At 45.9% G+C, this 20,993-nt stretch overlaps 1 protein-coding gene and 1 non-coding gene across 2 annotated transcripts in view; one reads left to right on the top strand and one right to left on the bottom strand.

Annotated features, from left to right (window-relative positions):
* SVIL (supervillin) overlaps positions 1–20,993 on the top strand; it is a 140,446-nt gene that overhangs the window by 95,049 nt on the left and 24,404 nt on the right. Inside the window, exons 18-23 of the mRNA XM_040645287.1 lie at positions 9,889–10,036; positions 13,777–13,866; positions 13,957–14,043; positions 15,968–16,145; positions 18,215–18,387; positions 19,962–20,117. Of these exons, the coding sequence (XP_040501221.1) occupies positions 9,889–10,036; positions 13,777–13,866; positions 13,957–14,043; positions 15,968–16,145; positions 18,215–18,387; positions 19,962–20,117 (832 nt within the window). The remainder of the gene's footprint in view (positions 1–9,888; positions 10,037–13,776; positions 13,867–13,956; positions 14,044–15,967; positions 16,146–18,214; positions 18,388–19,961; positions 20,118–20,993) is intronic.
* LOC121106358 lies at positions 3,615–3,722 on the bottom strand. The gene has a single exon (XR_005838987.1). It is a non-coding gene; the product is annotated as a U6 spliceosomal RNA (small nuclear RNA).

The following is a 20,993-nucleotide window of genomic DNA, read 5'->3' as shown; positions in this document are numbered from 1 at the left end:
ACTCATGAATAGATTTGGGGAACTAAGTTAGAGCCTCCCTTTCCCTGCAAAAAGACTAGTCGTGTCTCAGAGAATACCTCCCTTAACAGCAGTTCCCTGCTTTCCAAATTGATTCCCCCCAATCGATTTGGAGCTTCAGAGTGCAAATCATTGATGTGGCAACTCTCTCATTTCCCATAACAACCAGTCTGGGTTCTTTCTCCCTCCCTTCCTCTCCCCTTGCCACTCTTCTCTTCTCTCTTCTTTCTCCTGTTCTCGGTTTAGTCCAGGGCAGGGCCAACCTGACTTCAGCATTTTTGCTTTCGTAGCATACCTAATTAGTTCTGAAGATGGGAACGCCATGTGGTTTGTAGATTTGGCCGGGTGCACACTGTCTGGAATGTGTACACGATCTGCACACCGTCCCCTCCAGGACAACTCATTCCATCCAAAGAGCGAGAGCGAGAAAAATGAAGCAAAGTTTTCAAAGCGGGAGTCTCTCTGTTACAACTCAATTGCATTTATGCATTTGTACCAGGGAATTATTTTACATTTCAACCTCGTTTTGGCCTGTTTGACATCAAGGCATGTCATGACTCCCATACAGTTTAAGATAATCTTCCAGTATGTTAGACTTTTTCCAGGAAATAGGATCCCTTTATGGAGTTTGCCATTACAACCCAGCTCTCTGTCTGAGTCACAGATGTGGATTTGATATCCAGCTGTGCTCAGGAGTATCAGCGCAGTGAATCAGACTGAGCTCGGTGATGTCCCAGAGCGTGTTTTTGAAAATTCAGCGAAGGTAAATCTGCCACATTCACGTTCTAATTGCTGACATTGACATTTCCAAATCCCAATCAGGAGAAAGGAGTCCATTCTAAGAGTTGGGGAGGAGGGAGAGAAAGGCTGATGGTATGACCTCCAAATCAAAGATTATATCCCACTGATGGCGTTTTTTGCTACCGGACCGTGTGAGCATGCGCATGCATCTAATTGAACCCCGGGCACAAAATCCTTGAAAATGACTGTGACACCCTAACCCAACCCTACTCTTGCAGCACTCTGCAATGTTTCCTATTTGTTTTAACCTGTAGGAAGAAGGAGGATTTGCAGATGATAGTGCCATTTCTAATCTGCTTTGGGTAAGCCTGACTCTAACATAGGTGTCCTCTGGGTTATAGCCACGATTCGACCTCGCCACGTGTAATTCTCATCACTGGTGGTTCTCTTTTAAGCCCTCGCTGTTTGGTTTCTTACCCCCAGGCAAGATGCCATCTCTCTCCAGGGAAGAGAGCTATCCTGTTTCTTTAATTTTTGTTTTTGATCATATAATGGCAAACTTTAAAGACTTTAAGAGATGTTATGTTAAATGCTGAAACTGTCGATGAATGTCGCGGTTCCCCTCTCTGTAACTGAATGTCATAGAAATTGCGGTAATCTGGTCATTAACTCATGTAGTTACTGCACAGAATGGACTCGGGTTTATTTCCTGTGCTCGTGTGGATTTCTGTCAGCCCTCTAAGAAAACAAACAAATAGGACTCTCTTGAAAAGAGAGCTGAAATTGCAATGAGTAAATTAACATCCTGGTGGAGAAATCTTGGTTTTGTCTCTACCCCTCCCCTGCCCAGCTCTGATCAACCTTCTCTTTTCACCTCTAATCCTCTTGCTTTGCTCTGTAGGAACCTGTATACGCTTCTACTTATTCTCCTGCTATTCCTGCTGCCCATAAACACCTGTCTTTTGTATCTATTAATCAGGTGAGGAAAAGCCTACACATTTTAAGCCTCATTGCAATTTCTGAGCAGTAGGGAATGACTTGTTTCATTTGGGGAAGTAACTCCTTTGCTGCATTTCAGTGCGTGTGTGCGTGTGTGTCAGCGTGTGTGTGGTCAGCTCTTTATATATTTAGAGTCAGTCCCACAGGTATCACTTCCATGGGACAGACTTTTAGGTAGACTTGATGGCATTCATTCACCTTGTCATCGTGAAGCTGGTTTAAGAGGAAGATTTCCCCTTTTAATGTCCGAGCTTTATGTCCTAAGGTAAGTCAGGAGCCCACGGGACACACCAGAGTGTTCTGCTCGAGCTCAGAGGCAGTGCTGTCTTGCTTAAAGGACGATGTGGTGGAGGCAGTTGGGTGTAGACGGGCCAGAGAGGAAGATACAGCGAGGAAGCAGCTCTTGGGACAGGAGCTGGGATGCAGTGATGTCCTGAGATGAGAAACCACAGACCCCTGCCCCTTCCGCTCCATCTGAACTCTACTTCCTCTGACCCCCACCCCAGAAAGGAGACCTGGCTTGGGCGGGGTTCTGTTGGTGCATAACACGTGATCTTTGTTAAAGCTCCAAATACCAGTGATTGGGTCTGATTCCCCTTGGAATGTCCCTGGGGTCAAAATAGCTGTGAGAAGTGCCTGCGTCTGCTTTGTCATGAATCCCAGATTCTAGCCTCCCTCCGTCTGAGGGAACTTAACCTAGTCATTTCCCTCTGAGGGTCTCTGTCTGTTCCTCAGAACTGGGACTTTCTTACCTCTAAGGTGTCCTCTAACTGAAGATGTCATGACTCTACTGTTCCTTTAGGGCGAGTGGTGACAAAACAGTTCTTTGAGGAAGAGGCACTGAGACTTCATTTCAGATATGAAATTGACAGAGTGCTGTCAGAGCGAGGTGTCTGCTGGGCCCTCCTACTTCATCTTCTGTCTCCACGGTGGAACCCCCCCTAAGGCAGCCTCTTCCTCACTCTCCGGTTGTCCTCTGCAGTTAGGAATGCTGGCCTTTGGGAGCCCAGCCCCACACAGACAGCAGCGTCCACCCCGAAAAACAGTCTGAAATCTGGAGCAAACTCCTGGTCTGTCATCGACGGGGGGGATTGTTTCTTCTAAATAAGTCATATTACACTTGAAAAGATACATTATTGAACCCTTTAAATATGAATTACATTTATTATATATATATATGCACATGTATATATACTTTTTAAAATAAACTTTATTTTTTTAAAGGAGTTTTAGGTTCACAGCAAAATTGAGCCAGAAGCATAGAGATTATCTGTATACCTTCTGCTCCCCTCACCCCCCCCCCACACACACACATAGCCTTTCCCACTATCAGCATCCCACACCAGAGAGGTACATTTGTCCAATTTGTTGAACCTGCGTTGACATGGCATTAGTGCCCAATGTCCATAATTTACATTTGGGTTCAGTCTTGATGCACATTCTCCGGATTTTAACAAACGTATGACGACATGTATCCGTCATTATAGTATCATACAGACTAGTTTCACTCCCTAAAATCCCTCTGTGCCGTATCTATTTATACCTCCCTCCCTCGAATCCTTGGCAGTCTCTTTCCTCTCTCCATGGGTTTGTCTTTTCCAGAAGGTCATTTAATTGGGATCATACAGCATGGAGCCTTTACAGATCAGCTCCTTTCACTGTGTCATAAGCATTTCCGGTTTCTCCATGTCTTCGTGGCTCGATAGCTTCTTTTCTTTTCTTTTCTTTTCTTTTCTTTTCTTTTCTTTTCTTTTCTTTTTTCTTTTCTTTTCTTTTCTTTTTTCTTTTTTCTTTTTTCTTTTTTTTTTTAGTGCTGAACAATATTCTCTCTGTTTAGAGCAGAGTTTGTTTGTTTTAAAAATATGGAACACTTCCTGAATTTGCATGTCATTCTCGTGCAAGGGGCCACGCTGATCTCCTCCGTATCATTCCCATTTTAGTATAAGAGCTGCCAAAGGAAGCACATACCGGTCCATTTATCCATTCCCTTACTGAAGGGCATCTTGGTTGCTTCCAAGTTTGGGCCATTATAAGTAAAGTCGCTATAAATATCCACACGCAGGTTTTTGTGTAGACATTTTCAACCCACGTGGGTGTCAAGTAGCACAGTTGCTGACTCGTGTGTTAAGAGGATGTTTAGTTTTGTAAGAAACTGCCAAACCGTCTTGCAGAGTGGCTGCACCAAAGTCTGCGTTCCCACCAGCAAAAATCAGAGTGCCTGTAGCTGCACATCCTCACGGCCTTTGGTGTTGTGAGTGTTCTGGATTTTGGCACACTTGTCATGGGTGTGTAGTGGTATCTCGCTGTGGTCCGAATTTGCGGGTCTCTGCTGCCATATGACGTGGAGCACCTGCCCGTGTGCTTGGTCGTCACACATACGTCTTCTTTGGTGAGATGTCTGTTTGGATCTTGGCCCATTTTTCAATTGGTTGTTTTCTTATTGTTGCGTTTTAAGAGTTCTTTGTGTATTTTGGATCACATTTCTCTGTCCGACGTGTCTTTTGCAAATATTTTCTCTCAGTCTGTGGCTTGTCTTCTCATTCTCTTGACAGTGCTTTCAGAGAGCAAAGGCTTTTTTATTTCAATGACTTTCAGTTTATTGGTTCTTTCTTTTATTAGTGTTGACTCTAAAAAGTCATCATTGAATTCAAGGTAACCTAGATTTTTCTTCCATGCTATCGTCTGTAAATTTTATAGTTTGGCATTTGACATTTAGACTCATGACCCATCTTGAGTTGATTTTTGTGGAGGGTGTAAATTCTGTGTCTAGATTCTTTTCCTTTTCTTGGCAAGTGGGTATCTAGTTGTTCCAGCACCATTTGTTGAAAAGACGGTCTTATGTTCATTGTATTGCCCTGGACCTTTCACAGTTAGTTGAGTATATTTATATGAGTGTATTTCTGGGCTTTCTATTCTGTTCTATTGATCTGGGTTTGTTTTTGTGTTTGTCTTTTGGGGTTTTTTTTTTTTTTTTTTTTTGGTCAGTAATACCATACTGTCTTGATTACTATAGCTTTATAGTAAGTCTTAAAGTCGGGTAGTATCAGTCCTCCAATTTCGTTCTTCTCCTTCAATATTGGGTTGGCTGTTTTGGGTCTTACCCCCCTCCATATAAACTTTAGAATTAGTTCATCAGTATCCACAAAGTAACTTGCTGAGATTTTGATTGAAACGGAACCAAATCTGTAGATCAAGTTGGAAGGAACTGGCATCTTGACAATATTGCAGCTTCCAATCCATGAACATGGAATATCTCTACAAAGATTTTTAAGTTTCAAGAAAAATACCACTTACCAGAGGTAGTATATGTTTAATCACTTCAAAATCAAAATAGCCTTAAAATGCTGTATTTGTATATCTTGACAACTTTCCCAGATAAACATCTGATATATCAGCCTTTATATCAGTAGCTCATCAGTGTTCTCGGAGACTCCTTACCTCCCGAAGTCCTGGCATCCGTGTTCACTAGTGCAGGGGCTCAGAAAAGAAAACAGAGCATTACAACAGCACACACATTCTGTCTAAGTGGACCATTTGTCTCGTTGGTGGGCTTTAACATGCATTTCCTTCTTCCTCACATGCCTCACAACTGTACCAGAAGAAGATTTCCCTGTGTTCCCCTCCCTTCATCTTAGTTGCTGGTAGCTGGTAGCAAGACCATGGTTAGTTTGAGGTTTAAGCCCAGTTGAGATCTTTCTCCGTGTGTTGTTCAGGCCATCGAAGGCTGTGTGCACTGACGAGGGACTGAAATCACTGAAGGATGGAGCAAAGCCACGATGCTTTAACAGTACACAGAATTCTATATGGTGGTAGCAATTTTGAAAAGCAAGAAGTACTGATTTGTCACTTTATTTCTTCTACTTCATCTATGCTCCTATAATTTCTTTAGTTTAACTAGATGTGAATAAGATTAAAATTTAAAAGCCAGATCACAGTATTTTCTATCCGTGAAGCTCTCCAGTTGTGGAAGAAGTTTACCCTTAAATATATACTAATCCTAGGAAAGCATGTTCGATTTTCTCTCTCTTCTTGCATCACCTCTCTGTGTCAGCAACATGTGGGCAGATTTGCAGTGTGCATTCTTAGGAGGTTTACAGAAGCAAACCCATCAGAAACGCTGCAGTAACCTGCAAACATTCTTGCAGATGCCCCTTTGTCTGACTTCAAACTGTGTCCTACCAAGTCCCTGTCCATCCCTAAGACCTGCCTTCCTTCCCAGCTGTTTCACTGCCTTCTACACACACACATGCAGACACGTGCTCACACGCACACAGGTAAACACACAGATGCTTATTCCCTCCCCTCGCTCGCTGTTTCCATCTCTCTGTACCACATCCATGGGATCTGCATTTGAAAGAGTGGAGGACAGGTGGGGTAGGACTTCTATGCATATTCTGCCCCAACTCTCTTACTATTCCAGTCAATCCTAACCATCATCAGCTAAACCTAGACAAGCCTGGAAAACGGCACAATGCTTATTATAATATATACCATGTCCTTCTCTAAACAAGGAAAGAAAAACTTAGAAGGGAAAAACAAGACAAGACAATAATGAAATTTAAAGTGAAAAAAAAAGTCAATGGACAAAGATGTGTAGCTTGTTCTCATATTTTGAGTTCAAAAATTTAATAGCTTGTGAGAAATTGTATTCATCTTCTCAGTGGATAAATAAGCTGTATATCTCTTACTCCATTAAAGAGCCATCTGAAGTCAGAGGAATTAGGGACCCTAAACCAATTTCATTAAGTAGCAGCGTTAAGACAGAGAGGCAAAAACCTTTATGTTTAATATTATCATTGAGAGGGGAGTAAAAAAGAAAGAAAAAAAAAAAAAACAACTCCCTGACAAAGATCTGGCAGACAAGCTTTAAAGCTGTGTCATTCCTGGGCTTGTCGCTTCCCCGTTCTTGCAGCAGCTCCCGGGGAATCCGAGCGCTTTGGGAAATGGAGCTGTGGATTCGGGGATGCCATTTTTTTGAGTCATGAACTACACCCCGCCACCACACCCAAGACTGGAGATGTGTTACCAAGTTCAGCAGAACTAGCGATGTCTGGATCTTTGGAGGAGCAAACTTTCTTGGCACTTCGTATGTTTTTTCAAAATATTTTAAGCCAAGTGCAATATTGATTTGATTAAAATTCAGTCCTGAAACTCCATTTTCAAAGAAAATGCATTATCTTTTTTTGGAATTTGATGAGGTCTTCCCGGCCAGTCAACCTCAGAGTTTATATAATAAGGGTATTTGATTCAGAGACTTACTTGGAGTTTGGGGTCATCTCACCAGTCATAAGTGGAAAAGTGAAGGAAAAGGGTTTTTAACTTTGGGATAATATTTTATTTTGATAAAATTTAAAACTTACAAAAAGGGGGCGTGATAGGGCTCTCTCACATACCCTTTACCACAGCCACCAACTGTTGGCATTCGCCTGCTGCCCCCGCTCCGGTCTCCTGTCCTCCCTCCACCCCGTGCCCACCCCCACTGCTGACGCCCCCCTTCCCCTTCTGTCTCGTACACACACACACGATATACATCGGTGGGGCTGCCCTAACAGAATGCTATAGACTGAGTGGCTTAGAAACAATAGAAATTGATTTCTCACAGTTCTGGAGGCTGAAAGTTCAAAATCAGGGTGCCTGTAGATTCCATGTCTGGTGAGAGCCCGCTTGCTGCTTGTAGAGGACCATCTGCTCACCGCATCCTCACGTGGTGACTGTCCTCACATGGTGGGACGGGCAGCGGAGCCTTCTGGGGTGTCCTTTATAAGGGCTCTACTCCTCTTCAGGAGGGCTCCACCTTCCTGACCTAACACCTCCCAGGGGCCCCACCTCCTAAGACATCACACTAGGGATGAAGTTTCAACATATGAAATTCGGGGCACGCAGACATTCGGTCTAGCTCACTTCCGTGACCACAATACAGGGAGGAAGAGGAGGAAATGTAACGTTGATGCAGTGTTTAATCCACAGCCCATTTGCAGCTGTGTCCATTCCCCTCCAGCCAGGTCCCTTCTAGCCCCCACCCCACCCCGTCTAGGATCTAAGCCAGGCTCAGGCCTTGCCTTTGGTTGCCATGTCTCTTCAGGAAAGGGGTTTTTCACCTAATATAAATTACCAAGGATCTCAAAATCAGTTCTGGCTCTGATGGCTCTGTAGACGAAATCTGTAAAGGATTCATGAACTAGAGGGTGGAAAAGTCCACGCTCATGGCTTAACCTGAATGTGGCCGGTGCAGATGTGGTTTTCTGCACATCTCTCCTGGAAAGGAGGGAAAGAACCCTCTCCTGTATCACCCGCCATCATTCCAGAACTTGAGGAGGGTGAACTTTGCCGATCTTTACTTTCTTGCTGAGTGAATCTAGAAGGTTTTTTTCTGTTGGTCAGTTAGGGGAGGTCAGTTGGACGGCCTTCCCCTCGGGGCTCTGCTGGTTTTCTGACTGTGGTCGGTGGAAGGTCTATGATCACCTTGACCTTTGCTGCGTCTTATCCAAGGGAAAACTCCTAACAAGGGAAGAGGAGCTGGGGAACCCTCCAGAAGAGGTTAAGGCGAGCTCATCTGTAGTGTGAAAGCAAAGCGCCAGCAGGAACGGCCCGCCGCAGGTCTGAGAAGGGGCCGAGGCGAGAGCGGAGCACAGGGCCAGGAGGCCCGAGCAGCTTCAGAGCCCCTGTCTTAGGAGCGACCTTGGGGTGGACAGCGGAGCAGGCAAGGGACGCTCCTTCTGCTCCGGGGAGGAGGCTTCTCCTCTCTTCCTTCCTCAGCACCTGCCCCCCTCTCCCTGTCCTGTGCTCCCTGCCACGTGATAAATTTTAAATTGTATCCAAGTAAAAAATTATCCAAAAATTAAAAAGCCCTTTTCTTTCATTTCTCCCTCATGATTTGTGCCTAATTTGACCCTAATTCCAAGTAACTCTGAGAGGGGTTGGTAGTGAGAGGAGAGACAGCGTGGAGGGGAAGGGAAAGCGAAGTCTGCCCCACCAGCCTTGAGGACCTCCCACCCTGGTGTCTCCCGCCAGCATCACCCACACACTCTGTCCCCGGCACGCTCCTTCCCCTCTGCTGACCCAAGCACCCTGCGCCCGGTCCTCCACCTCTTCCTGCTGCTCCCCCTCTTACCTCAGCCCAGTCCTGTCCTAGCTCCTCCCCTCTCCCGGCCTCCCTCCGTCCCCTAAGCCTCTTGCTCCCAGGCCAGATGAGTTCACCAAGGCCTTAGAAACCGAAGAGGCAGTTATCTCTAGAACCCCAATTAGAAGCTTTTGAAAGCAGATTTTGAAAGCAGAAATGTTAGTCTGTATGTAGGTTATGTCCATAGCACGATTCATCTTCAGTGTCAGACACGCTGGGACCCAGAAGTCCCTTCCAGGGGCTGACCTGCTTCCCTAACTGCCCACGTAACAGTCTCGCCTAGGAGAAAGCGTGTGGAGTTCCAGAAAACCTTCCCGTGGCACACCTTATTCCTACTCTGCTTTCTCTCTCTCTTTTTTTTAAAGATTCTATTTATTTATTTAACACAGAGAGAGACAGCCAGCGAGAGAGGGAACACAAGCAGGGGGAGTGGGAGAGAAAGAAGCAGGCTCCCAGCAGAGGAGCCGGATGTGGGGCTCGATCCCATAACGCCGGGACCATGCCCTGAGCCGAAGGCAGACGCTTAACCGCTGTGCCACCCAGGCGCCCCCTCTCTCTTTTATAATTGACCATGGTCCTCGTGAAGTGGGTGAGATTTTCTGGATGGACTATGTCTTTTGTGAGAATAGATGGATAAAATTTCCTAATCAACTGAGTTTAGCTAGCTCGGTAAAACTGAGCAACTTCTAAATTGATGGCATGAAGAGAGTCTCTATTTTTGTTTATTTTTACAAGGTATCATTTTGGTGTTCCAGTATTCCAAACAAATGGGTGAATAAAAAAAAAACCTCAAAGTTTTAACCTAAAGGCTGGGTGTCGTTGGGGATCTCTCAGCGAAGCTGGAAGTCGGGACGCCAAACCTCTTGCAGCTAGAACAGTTACGGACATTTTGGGAGCGTGTAACGGTCCTGTTTGTTGCCTGCTCTTGGGCTCACAAGATGCTACATGCTGAGGTTCACGTCTCTCTCATTTCCCTGTCCCATTTTCTCCCTGGCACGCTTTATAAACAGCGGGTCACAGAAAGTCGAGAGAGCCAGATGACTATCGAGGAGAGGAAGCACCTCATCACTGTGAGAGAAGAAGCCTGGAAGACAAAAGGCAAAGGAGCGGCCAACGATTCCACCCAGTTTACAGTGGCCGGCAGAATGGTGAAGAAAGGTCGGAGTGCGCGTGCGCGCGCGGGGGCGGGGGGGCGCAGACGCTGCGTGTGTGCCGCATGGGCACGTGTGAACAGGTGCGCATGCGGGGGGAGGGCACGCGCTCCGGTGCCCACGGAGGGGAGGATGGCATGTGTTAACTCAATTGAAAAAATCAAGCCATGGTCTTTTTTAGTTTTTACTCTTATTGAAGTTGTGTAAATGTTTTTTGGGACAGATTCTGTGAGCTATTCCTCCTGAAAACGTTTTCTTCCTGATAGCATCATCTTCATGTAGGAAGTATAATTCAATTAGTCACATTTCAAAATTTAGCCATTTGGAAGTTGAGCATAGGTTTCAAAAGCAATTGCAAATCTTCTAACAAATCTCAGTCCTTTCCCATAATTGCATTTAAATTATTTTCATTTTCTTGCCATCTGGCAATCAGTTAACCCAAATAAGCCTTTGTCAATGAAGAACGAGTTTATGTCTTCCCTTTTTTAGAGTAATTCCTAGGTCCCTTTCCACCAAACTGGAGTTTGCTGGCTTACAAAGCCCTATTTCCAGATAGGTTTTAGTAGATGTTTAAAAGATGTGTGCCGTTCTGAGGAAGTGGGATTCCCTGCAGACAGCCATTTCTTTGCCGCTGAGCTCTTAGAACTGACCAGAAGCCAGGATTGAAAGATTTATGAAACTGACCAATGTCTCCCTTGGTCAGTAAACCTGTGAGGCTCCGTATCCGGTGGGAAATGGTTAAAATCTGGGATTCCTTCATCACCTATATGCATATACCTTCATTTTCTAAGGTATTGTTTAAAACAAATTTCCTGAGTGAGTGATGAAGGTGCTCACGTGCACTTGAGCCATCGTATGTTGTCATCAGCTTTCCCAGTTCGTGCTTCTCTTCCCGGGAGACCTTTCAGGGTCCTCATTTATAAATAGTGCCTAACTCATTGTAGGTGCAAAATAAATATTTGCAGAGGGAAGGGAGGGGAAACCCTGAATTGTGATTAACTCAAATCTGGGTGGAAGAAAACAGAAGATAATTTGCTCCCACCGAATGAGGTACTAGTTGCGTATTTTCTTGATCAGAACACAGACCTGTATACTCATGTTAAACAACTTTGGCCTCCGCCCCATCCCTGTGTTAACAAAAGCAGACCCTGCGACCTACGCTGGTTAAGTACTCAAGCTGGGAACTTGAACCAGAGTCCCTATCTTCCTGGACGTTTATCCCGATAACCTTTTACTTTGGTTTCTTTCTTCCTCTTCCATCTTAAAAATTACTGTTTATTTGTAAGCAGGCCGTTATTACCAAATACACTGCCCTTGTCCGCAGTGATGTCAGAGGAAGTGGGTTTGCTCTCCTGCCGTTTGGAGAACAAGGTTAGAGAAGTTCTTATTCCCGTGGTGCAGGAGTTTGCGTTCACAGTGCTTGAGCAAATCCAGGATCTTTATGTAACAGGTGCTATATATGGCTTGCTCAGGAAATAATTTTCTTATACTTTTAATCTCATGAAGAAACTGCATCCTGTTCTTCTATTTTTTATCACCTGCTGAGTTACCTGTTTCACTGGAATCAGTTCTTTCTGGTTGGCAGTAACGTGGCAGCCAGCGTGCCGCGCTCCCACCCTGCAGAGCAAAAGAGCCCCTAAGCCACAGCCCCACAGCCGCAGAGACTTCTCGGCTCAGCGCAGTGCTGCGTTTCAGCCCTGATTTTCATTCCCTCGCTTCCTGAAGACGTTTTGATGTTCCTAAAGCGTACCTAACAGTTAGTACCCTAGTTCCCGTGGTAGTCCACGATTGTCCTGAAAGTACTCAAAATATGCCTTTGAATAAGGGAGCTGTGCAAATGTCTCTGAAGAGAGGAGGTGACTGGCTTTTGCAGGTAGAATTCACTGAGAAGACGTATGGGGAGAGCTTTGTTTAATAGTGTTGTGTAATTTAAATCGATATGCCCTCCACCGTTAGGGAAAAACGCTTGCCTGTAGTTGGGAAAGACAAGGCCCACCCCTGGGAGCTCTTGCACGTGCCGCGGCCTGAGTGGGCAGCAGGGGGCGCCCTGATGGTCCAGAAGGGCCAGAGTTCTCCAACCTTCAGAGTCAATGACCTCAGTGCTTAGGAACTCTTCTGATGTCTCCTGTGCATCCTTTTAGTAGGTGATGATTTACGGCACCTGTGCCGCCTGTGATACCAGGTTTTACTTTTTTTTATAATAATATTTTTTTATTACATTATATTAGTCACCATACAGTACACCCCTGGTTTTTGATGGAAAGTTCCATGATCATTAGTTGCGCGTGGTGCACTGGGTGTTATACGGAGGTTTTACTTTATTATCTTTCAAGAAAGTTTGCTTTCTCACCGATATAAACCCTTTGCAGTTTTGGCAATTGAAATAAATGTTTTAATTTTTATAGACACCATCAAACGAATATATGTACCTATTAAGAAATACTTATAGAATATTGCCTAAAACTGAGGTTTTAAACCACATTTCAATACTTTGCTTTAAAAGTTTTACGCTATTTATTATACATCCGTCTCCAGCTAACAGGAGGAAGGAACAGAGCGATTCATTCATTTATTTTTCCTAGTAACAATAGTGAGTTACGTGTGTTCTCCAGATGCTGTTCTTTGAGGGATGCGTCAAGTGGCAATGTCATCTAACGATTTCACATTTACTGCAAATGAACATAAAGAACATTAACAACTCATTTTGTTCTTTGTAAATGCACTAGTTACTCTCCTTTGCAATCCCTTCTACTTAGGTGAGGGGAAAAGTACTTATCTTTATCTTTATTAAGGTTTCTTGTTCCAGTCAGTTACCCTCTCTTTGCTGGAATGCCTTTCTTTCCTATGTCCCTAACCTTTACACGGTTAAAAGATTCCCTACTCTGCCTTTTTTTTTTTTTAAGATTTTTTTTATTTGTCAGAGAGAGCACGAGCAGGGGGAACGGCAGGCAGAGGGAGAAGCAGACTCCCCGCTGAGGAGGGGGCCCCATGCGGGACTCCATCCCAGGACCCTGGGATCATGACTTGGGCCAAAAGGTAGACACTTAACCAAGTGAGCCGCCCAGGCGCCACCCCCCCCAGTCTGCTTCTTGATAAATGTGTGAAAGCATATAGCTAGTTCCCAGCCACACGTCACATGGATACGACCCTTCAGCAATCATAAATGAATTTGAATGTATCCTTTTCTGTGTCTTTCTTCTGAAAGGTTAGTAGTCCTTAAGTTATTACTCAATAAAATCACACTCTTGATTGATGCCCCCAAAAGCCAAACTGCCCCTGCTTTGTCTCAGCCTGCAGGAGGTCCCCAGTGCCAGGGGCCACTTGGCAGCTGGTGTGACACAGCCCATCTCCACATCCTCTGTGGGTCGTGGTGCAGATGTACTTTGCTCACCGTGAAGGGCCTTGAGGACTCACAATTCCATGTGTTCAAGTATATTCTGACGCATTATGTACTCTTCTGTTCTAAACGTGTTACAGGCACGTTTTCTCACCTGTCTTCACTGTTCATTTTGGAGTGGCAGCCTCTCAGCCACTGTAGTCCTTAGAAACTAAACAAATCTATCTACATCTGCAGTTGTCCCGTGGAGCCACGATGCCTGCCGAATGTACGTGTGTGTGCACGTGCATGCGTGTGTGTAAAGTCCATACGTTGTAAAGCCTACATTGGGACTGATCGAGATCCACAGGGTCCTGGGGATTTCCGGAAGCGATCCTGGGGTACTAACTAGCTCCTCTGACGTTCTGCAGGTCTGGCATCACCCACGGCCATAACTCCAGTAGCATCTCCTCTTTGCAGTAAAACAAGGGGCACCACACCAGTTTCTAAACCCTTGGAAGGTAAGTCACCGAGGCACCCGATATGCCCATGGGTCTAAGACCAGAAGAGTCCCCGTGGCGCTTTCTCATGGATGGTTTCCACTTGCCTAGATATCGAAGCCAGACCAGACATGCAGTTGGAATCGGACCTGAAGCTGGACAGGCTGGAAACCTTTCTAAGGAGGCTGAATAACAAAGGTACAGACCAGAAGCCGGGGGGAAGCTTCGGGGTTCGAGCTTGTAGCACCCGGTGAATCATATTTCAATGAGTAGCTAAGGAAATGTAAAAACAAAAAACAAAACAAAACAAAAACCCTGCTCCTCTCTCGAAGTCTCTAAATCGCAATTCTGATGACTTTTTCTCCTCAGCTAAACTGTCGTCTTTCTGTTTGACGTCACCGATTCATGGTGAACGCATTATCTTTGTTACCATTTTTAAAAGGAAGTCAGGAATGATTAGATGACCCAGGTCTGATGCACGCCCTACTGTGCTGGATTGGGGGCCTCCACTAAGATTAGTTCCTGACTCTCAGTCTTCAGGATGCCACGGAATCAGGACTGGGAACAGTAACTTCGCTTTTATACTTGAAAGCAGATATTACACAAAATTGACATGATCTCGCACCCGATGAACTCTAAATTGTATATGTCAGTTTCTTTTTTTTTTTTTTTAAGATTTTATTTATTTTTTTGAGATAGAGAGCATGAGCCAGGGGGGCAGAAGGAGAGGGAGAAGCAGGGTCCCAATTGAGCAGGGAGCCCGACGCGGGGCTCCATCCCAGGACCCTGGGATCGTGACCTGAGCCACCCAGGCACCCCTATCTGTCAGTTTCTTTTTTTTTTTTTTAAGAAGATTTTATTTATTTATTTGACAGAGATAGAGACAGCCAGCGAGAGAGGGAACACAAGCAGGGGGAGTGGGAGAGGAAGAAGCAGGCTCATAGCAGAGGAGCCTGATGTGGGGCTCGATCCCATAACGCTGGGATCACGCCCTGAGCCGAAGGCAGACGCTTAACCGCTGTGCCACCCAGGCGCCCCTGTCAATTTCTAATAAGGTAGTTAGATGACATATTGGAAGTGATTTCTGAATAAACGTCGAAATAAATATTTCAGTACAAAGATCCACAAAGTATACAAAGTAAAGGAATAATATGCAGAACTGTGTCATCTCTTAATAGAAATGTCCAGTACTTGAGGGACGCCTGGGTAGCTCAGTTGGTTGAGCAACCGACTCTTGATTTTGGCTCAGGTCATGATCTCAAGGTCGTGAGATCGAGCCCCGACATCAGACTTTTCGCTCGGCACAGAGTCTGCTTGAGGATTCGCTCCCTCTCCTTCTGCCCCTCCCCCCACTTGCATGCACACGCGCTCTCTCTCTCTTTCTCTCTCAAAATAAATAAATAAATCTTTAAAGAGAAATGTCCACTACTTGAAACTGATTGAATACTAAGCACTGGGAGTCGCTGCCGTTGACAGTGACCTCCTAATAGGTTGGAGATAATGTAGACAGCCGCTTTATACCAGAAACATAAAAATGTAGTGTAATAATGAAACCGGCATGGCAAGGAGTTCAAACAACTCAAAGCTTATTACCTATATGCAGTGGTGGTCTAGCTCAGCGGGTCAGGAAACGAATCCAGCTCTCCACCTGTTTTCGTTAATGAAGTTTGTTTGGCACGAAGTCACACGCACTTGTTAATGTATCGTGAAGCACTCAGAGCTGAGTGCCTGCAACATAGGCCATTAGCCTCCCACGCACAGCCCAGAATGTTTACTATGTGACCCTTTCCAGAAAAAGTTTTTACCAATTTCTGATCTGGAATGAGGCTGAGGCCATTTCTGCCTCTAGTAGTCAAAGGAACCAGTTCAGAAATGCTTGGTGGGCTTTCGTTGCCTCCCTCTCTCCTACCACCTGTGTGTGTGAGGTTTTTGCAGATGGACAGTCCTTCCAGGGGGAGTCAAGGAAGGCCCAGGAAGCATCCAAGGACCTGGGGCATCACTATCATGTTCTCTGCACTCCTGGAATGTAGGGGGAAAATAATTTTGAAGATACCACGAAGTGTAGTTGGGGTAGCGTTTTGACACAAATCTGATGTCACGTACTCGCTCCGTCTGTTCGTAGTTGGTGGGATGCAGGAGACGGTACTCACAGTCACTGGCAAATCTGTGAAAGAGGTGATGAAGCCAGACGACGATGAGACCTTTGCCAGATTTTACCGCAGCATGGATGACACCGTGCCGCGAAGCCCCGTGGAGCTGGACGAGGATTTCGATGTCATTTTCGATCCTTATGCCCCTAAGTGAGTTATTTCAGTTTCCATCTCTCACCCACTGAGAAAGGCTGATTCCTTGGTCAGCCGCCACATGGTACCTCCACAAGGACCTTCCCTCGCTGCCACCTCCTTCTGCCATAGAACTTCCTTATAGACACATGATGATTCTCCAGAGCCAGACACGTGGGGTGAATAAAACACGCGTGCTCCAGAGCGGATGTGCGCACGGGTGGAAGGTCCGTGCACACAGCGTGTGCCACGGATGTTTGCCCTGGCCCATTAAAGTAATGCCACTGGACTTTTCACATAATTGAATATTGTTCTGCAGACTTTCAGATGAACATAAATTTAGCCAGAGATCTCTATACTGTCTTTCATCTGACATATTGAACTCTTACTTGTAACTGTGAAAAATATTTGGATCCCATGGGCTCAGACTCTTACAACCAACTAGAAAATCAATAAGGCATGTTACTTAACTTACAATGATGTATGAAATGAATAGATCTGAGAGTCTTCTCAGGGATGCCCACATGTCGCTCTTCACACAGGATATGACTAAACCGCGTAAGGAGAGCGATTATGGCTTTAGGATTCCAGGTGCCAGAGACAAATCCAAGTCAAACTGACTTCAGCAAAAGAAAGGTGTGGAGGGACTTAAGGTCCACTCTGAAAAGTGCAGGTGCGAACTAGGTTCCAGAGGCTTCTCAGAATGTGGTCTCTCTCTTGCCTGTTTTCCTTTGGGCTGCTTTGCTGCGGCCAAGCTGCAAGCATGCGGCGGACGATGGCCACCCCAGCGTGGATGTTTCCGTACCTACTTGGCCACTCCAGCACAGGCAGCTTCTCTTCTCAGCAGTTCCTTCCAGCACAAGTTCCAGGCTTGATTTTCTAGGGTCCAAGCCCAGCCCTGAAGCAATCATTGTAGCCAAGGGACTAGAAGGTGCTGGTTGGCCAGAGCTGGTCTCTGGATGCCCTTCAGACCAGTGTCAAGGTTTTTTTTTTTTTTTTTACCGGAAGCCAGGGAGAATATACGTGGGGCAGGCTCTGCTCACAGCCATGAACCACATTTGTCTATTCCCCGCAAATTTATCCGAGAGACTGTCTCTTCCAGAAGACTGTGGGGTCATCATACATTTTCCTGTAAGCTGCTCCAAATATATTTTTTGCATATATCTGTTTTTTCAGTTTTTTCAATTTTCTATCTTAAAAAATGAACAGTTTGCCATTTCCCACCTTTAAATGAAAGTTTGTGTATTTGCATACACAATTATTTCTCCCGACCCAGATGTCATTCCTTCAATCATGATCGCTGTAGCTATATGTGCATATATTTATACACACACTCTCACACAGAGGACAGTATTATACAGAACAGCACAGAGGCTGTTGGAAATTGAGAGCAGGAGTGGAATCTGTCAGGAAACTATGTGACTGGATCGAGCACCTCCCCGTGTCTTTCTGCCCCCAGAGAGTCGGGGGAGCTTATGGCAGTTATAGTTGGCTTCTTGGACCTACTTTGTTTCAATATATTCTTCAAAGCAGTGGTTACTTTTCAGAAATGCGCAAAGGGTCGAGAGGAGGCTGGTTGCGGGGGAGTTCCTAAGGTGTCTGAAAACCAGTTGTGTAAAAACAAAGTTTAGTCTGGAGGAAAGAGAAATCGAGATGCAATGACTGGCTGTAAATTCTTGAAGGGCTCGCCAGGGACTGAAGTAGACGTGTGTACTATTCCAACAGGAGAAGCAGGAAGGGTCCCTGGGTGTGATAAGGGTGGGGAAGAGCTTCCTACCCTTCGGAGCTGTCTGGTAGTGGAATGCGCTGCCCCTTGAAGCGCCAGATGCACTTCCAGGGGGAGACCACAGGGCATGGTGTGTGGGGCTGGGGGCCTCTGAGATCTCAGACTAAACAGGCCTGAAACCCCATCTCCCAGATTCTATGTCTCCATGTCAGGGAATGGCAGGCAGGAGGAAGAGTTGTAAGACTTACAACGAAATCAGGAAATAAAATTGTAGAGACTGTGATTTCAGGTCAGAGACCCCCAAATAAACCAGGCGTGGACGCTATGTAGACCAAGCCTACAACTCCACTTTGCTGCCCAGGTTGACCTCCTCTGTGGCCGAGCACAAGCGTGCAGTGAGGCCCAAGCGTCGGGTGCAGGCTTCCAAAAACCCCTTGAAAATGCTGGCAGCCAGAGAAGATCTCCTTCAGGAATACACGGAGCAGAGATTAAACGTGGCCTTCATGGAGTCGAAGCGGATGAAAGTAGAAAAGAGTGAGTATGTGGAACCACCATCCTGCCTCTTTGTTGGGGTCTGGTGATGAGGTGGTTTTCATCATCTTTTTCTGCCTTGCTAAGGCCAGTCATGTGCTCAAAAGACACTCACCCAATAAAACCGAGGCGTTTGCACCCGTACGCGCACCCCTGCCTGGCATGGAGAGGCTTTGCGCAGAAATTCCCAGAGCGTGGAGCATCTGTTCACTGGGCTCATTTAAATTACCCTGTTTTGCTGAGTTTCCTTTCAAGAGATTGGAGGAGAAGGATGCTTCTGGGCTTCGTAGTTCACCCCATTTTCAGCTCTGTAGGGCCCAAACACAGGAATTCCTGCAATTAATCTTGTTCAAGAGCAAATCATTTGATCTCTCATGAGAAAATGTCCCAAATTACTGCTTCGCCTAATCCTAGATTTTCATATAATTAATTAATGCATAAACCAGTGCTTTCCAAATTGCTTTTGACAGGGGAGCCTCAGGAGCCTCGGATTGGGGGACGTGGATTGGGTAGCATAGGGGCCTTGGGGGAGAGGTGGGGAACAGGTAGCTCTGTGCCCTGGTCCCACTTCAGGCTAAGCCGCTCTGCTCCCCTCAGCCTGATGAGGTGGGGTTCCCTCGTTCTGACACAGTGGGAGGTGGAGGTAATTAGGGCATGCACCATCTTGCTAGCTTGAACATTCTTGCTACAGTTCGTGTTTTCCTTTAGCACTCACACACGTACTTCCGAACGTTTTTCTTAGAAATGTAGTGTTTACATGAAGTGGTTGAGTCTTTTCGTTATAACTGATTGACTAAGAAAATACATTTCAAAACCGCTATGCCATACGAACTGTCATGTAGCGTAAGACCCTAATCCCAGCAAAATCATTTTCCGAATTTCTCTGTAGCACAGACATATCTTTAAAACAATCTACTGAAGAAGTAAAGGCTATTGGCACAAACTTTAGGTCTTTTTCCTCTACCTCCACTTTTGGGGGCTTGGGGATGGCTTTGTGATGAGTCACACGTACACATTTGTTGGTGCACGTGGAAAACCCAGCATCGTGTTATGACAGTCTTAACTCTGAGAGCAGAAGACCTCAAGAGATACCTAGTTGATCACTTTGCCTCCAGGAAAAAGGTTAGGACTAATCCATCCCTACAAGAGTGCCTGCTTTTCTGCGTATAAAGACTTTTGTTGAAAGACATCTCATGGTCTTCCTTGTGAGTGTGTTTGCGTTACCATCTATGCATTGTTAGGAATTCTGTCAGTTTTCAGTGGAATTGCAACACGTGTGTCCAGCTCCTGATTTTATACCAAAGTAGCTGGTGCACATTGTCCCTCGATTCTTGGCCCCCTGCAAGGTGGGGTGTGACGTGTGGCCACAAGCAGCCGATACTTGCAGTACGGAGTTAAGTCCTGGTACAGTGGCTCAGCATTGAACCGCATTGTCAATCAGACCTGAGGATGTCCTCCCCCTCGGGATTAACTTTCTAAGAAAAAGCCAGTCGATTATGAATCTCTGATGGTGAACGCTGTCATTTCACCTGCCCATCTTGCCCGCCCCCCATTGTTTCCTTATTCGACCCTCCCAGTGTCCTCCAACTCCAACTTCTCCGAAGTCACTCTGGCGGGTTTAGCCAGTAAAGAAAACTTCAGCAACGTCAGCCTGCGGAGCGTCAACCTGACGGAACAGAATTCCAACAATAGCGCCGTGCCCTACAAGAAGCTGATGTTGTTACAGATTAAAGGTACCTAGGGCCCACGGGGAGGAGCCACACGTGGATCAGGGCTTTTAGTCTGGTGACGTCGGGAAGCCTGAATGTAAGGGGGAGGGAACACATGCTTTTCGAGAACCTGCTGTGTGCTGGGCGCTCTGCTACCTCCTGTCACATGAGCTTCACAAAACTCCTGTGAGGTGGGAGATGGTAAGGCCTGGAGAGGTTGGTCACGTGCCTGAGGTCACGGCGGCTGTTGAGTGGCAGAGCCGGATTGGAACCCAGGTCTCTCCCATTCCAGAAGCTCAACTTCTGCGGCCACCTCCCCTTGCTCCCTGAGCTCTGCTACCACACTGTCATGAAGTTCCAGATGTCCCCTAAGTCCTCATGGGGGCGCTCTCCACTCAGTTCTCCTCGCTGAGGTGAACAAGGCCGGTGTGGGCCTGAGGCAGAGAGGCAAGCTCTTTTTTTTTTTTTTTTTTTTAATTTTTTTTATTATATTATGTTAGTCACCATACAGTACATCCCCGGTTTCCGATGTAAAGTTCGATGATTCATTAGTTGCGTATAACACCCAGTGCACCATGCAATACGTGCCCTCCTTACTACCCATCACCGGTCTATCCCGTTCCCCCACCCCCATCCCCTCTGAGGCCCTCAGTTTGTTTCTCAGAGTCCGTAGTCAAGCAGAGAAAGACAATTATCATATGATTTCTCTCATCTATGGAACATAAGAACTAGGATGATCGGTAGGGGAAGAAAGGGATAAAGAAAGGGGGGGTAATCAGAAGGGGGAATGAAACACGAGAGACTATGGACTCTGAGAGAGGCAAGTTCTTGCAGAAGGAATCCAAGGAAAGCAGAGGCAGGTGAAGCCGACCTGGATTTCCACTCCAGCACCGTCTCTGT

This window comes from Ursus maritimus, unplaced genomic scaffold (assembly GCF_017311325.1).
Source record: "Ursus maritimus isolate PB19 unplaced genomic scaffold, ASM1731132v1 scaffold_31, whole genome shotgun sequence".
In the NCBI taxonomy this organism is placed as follows: Eukaryota; Metazoa; Chordata; class Mammalia; order Carnivora; family Ursidae; genus Ursus; species Ursus maritimus.
The sequence above is the reverse complement of the archived record's forward strand: the minus strand, read 5'-3'. Positions and strand labels throughout refer to the sequence as shown.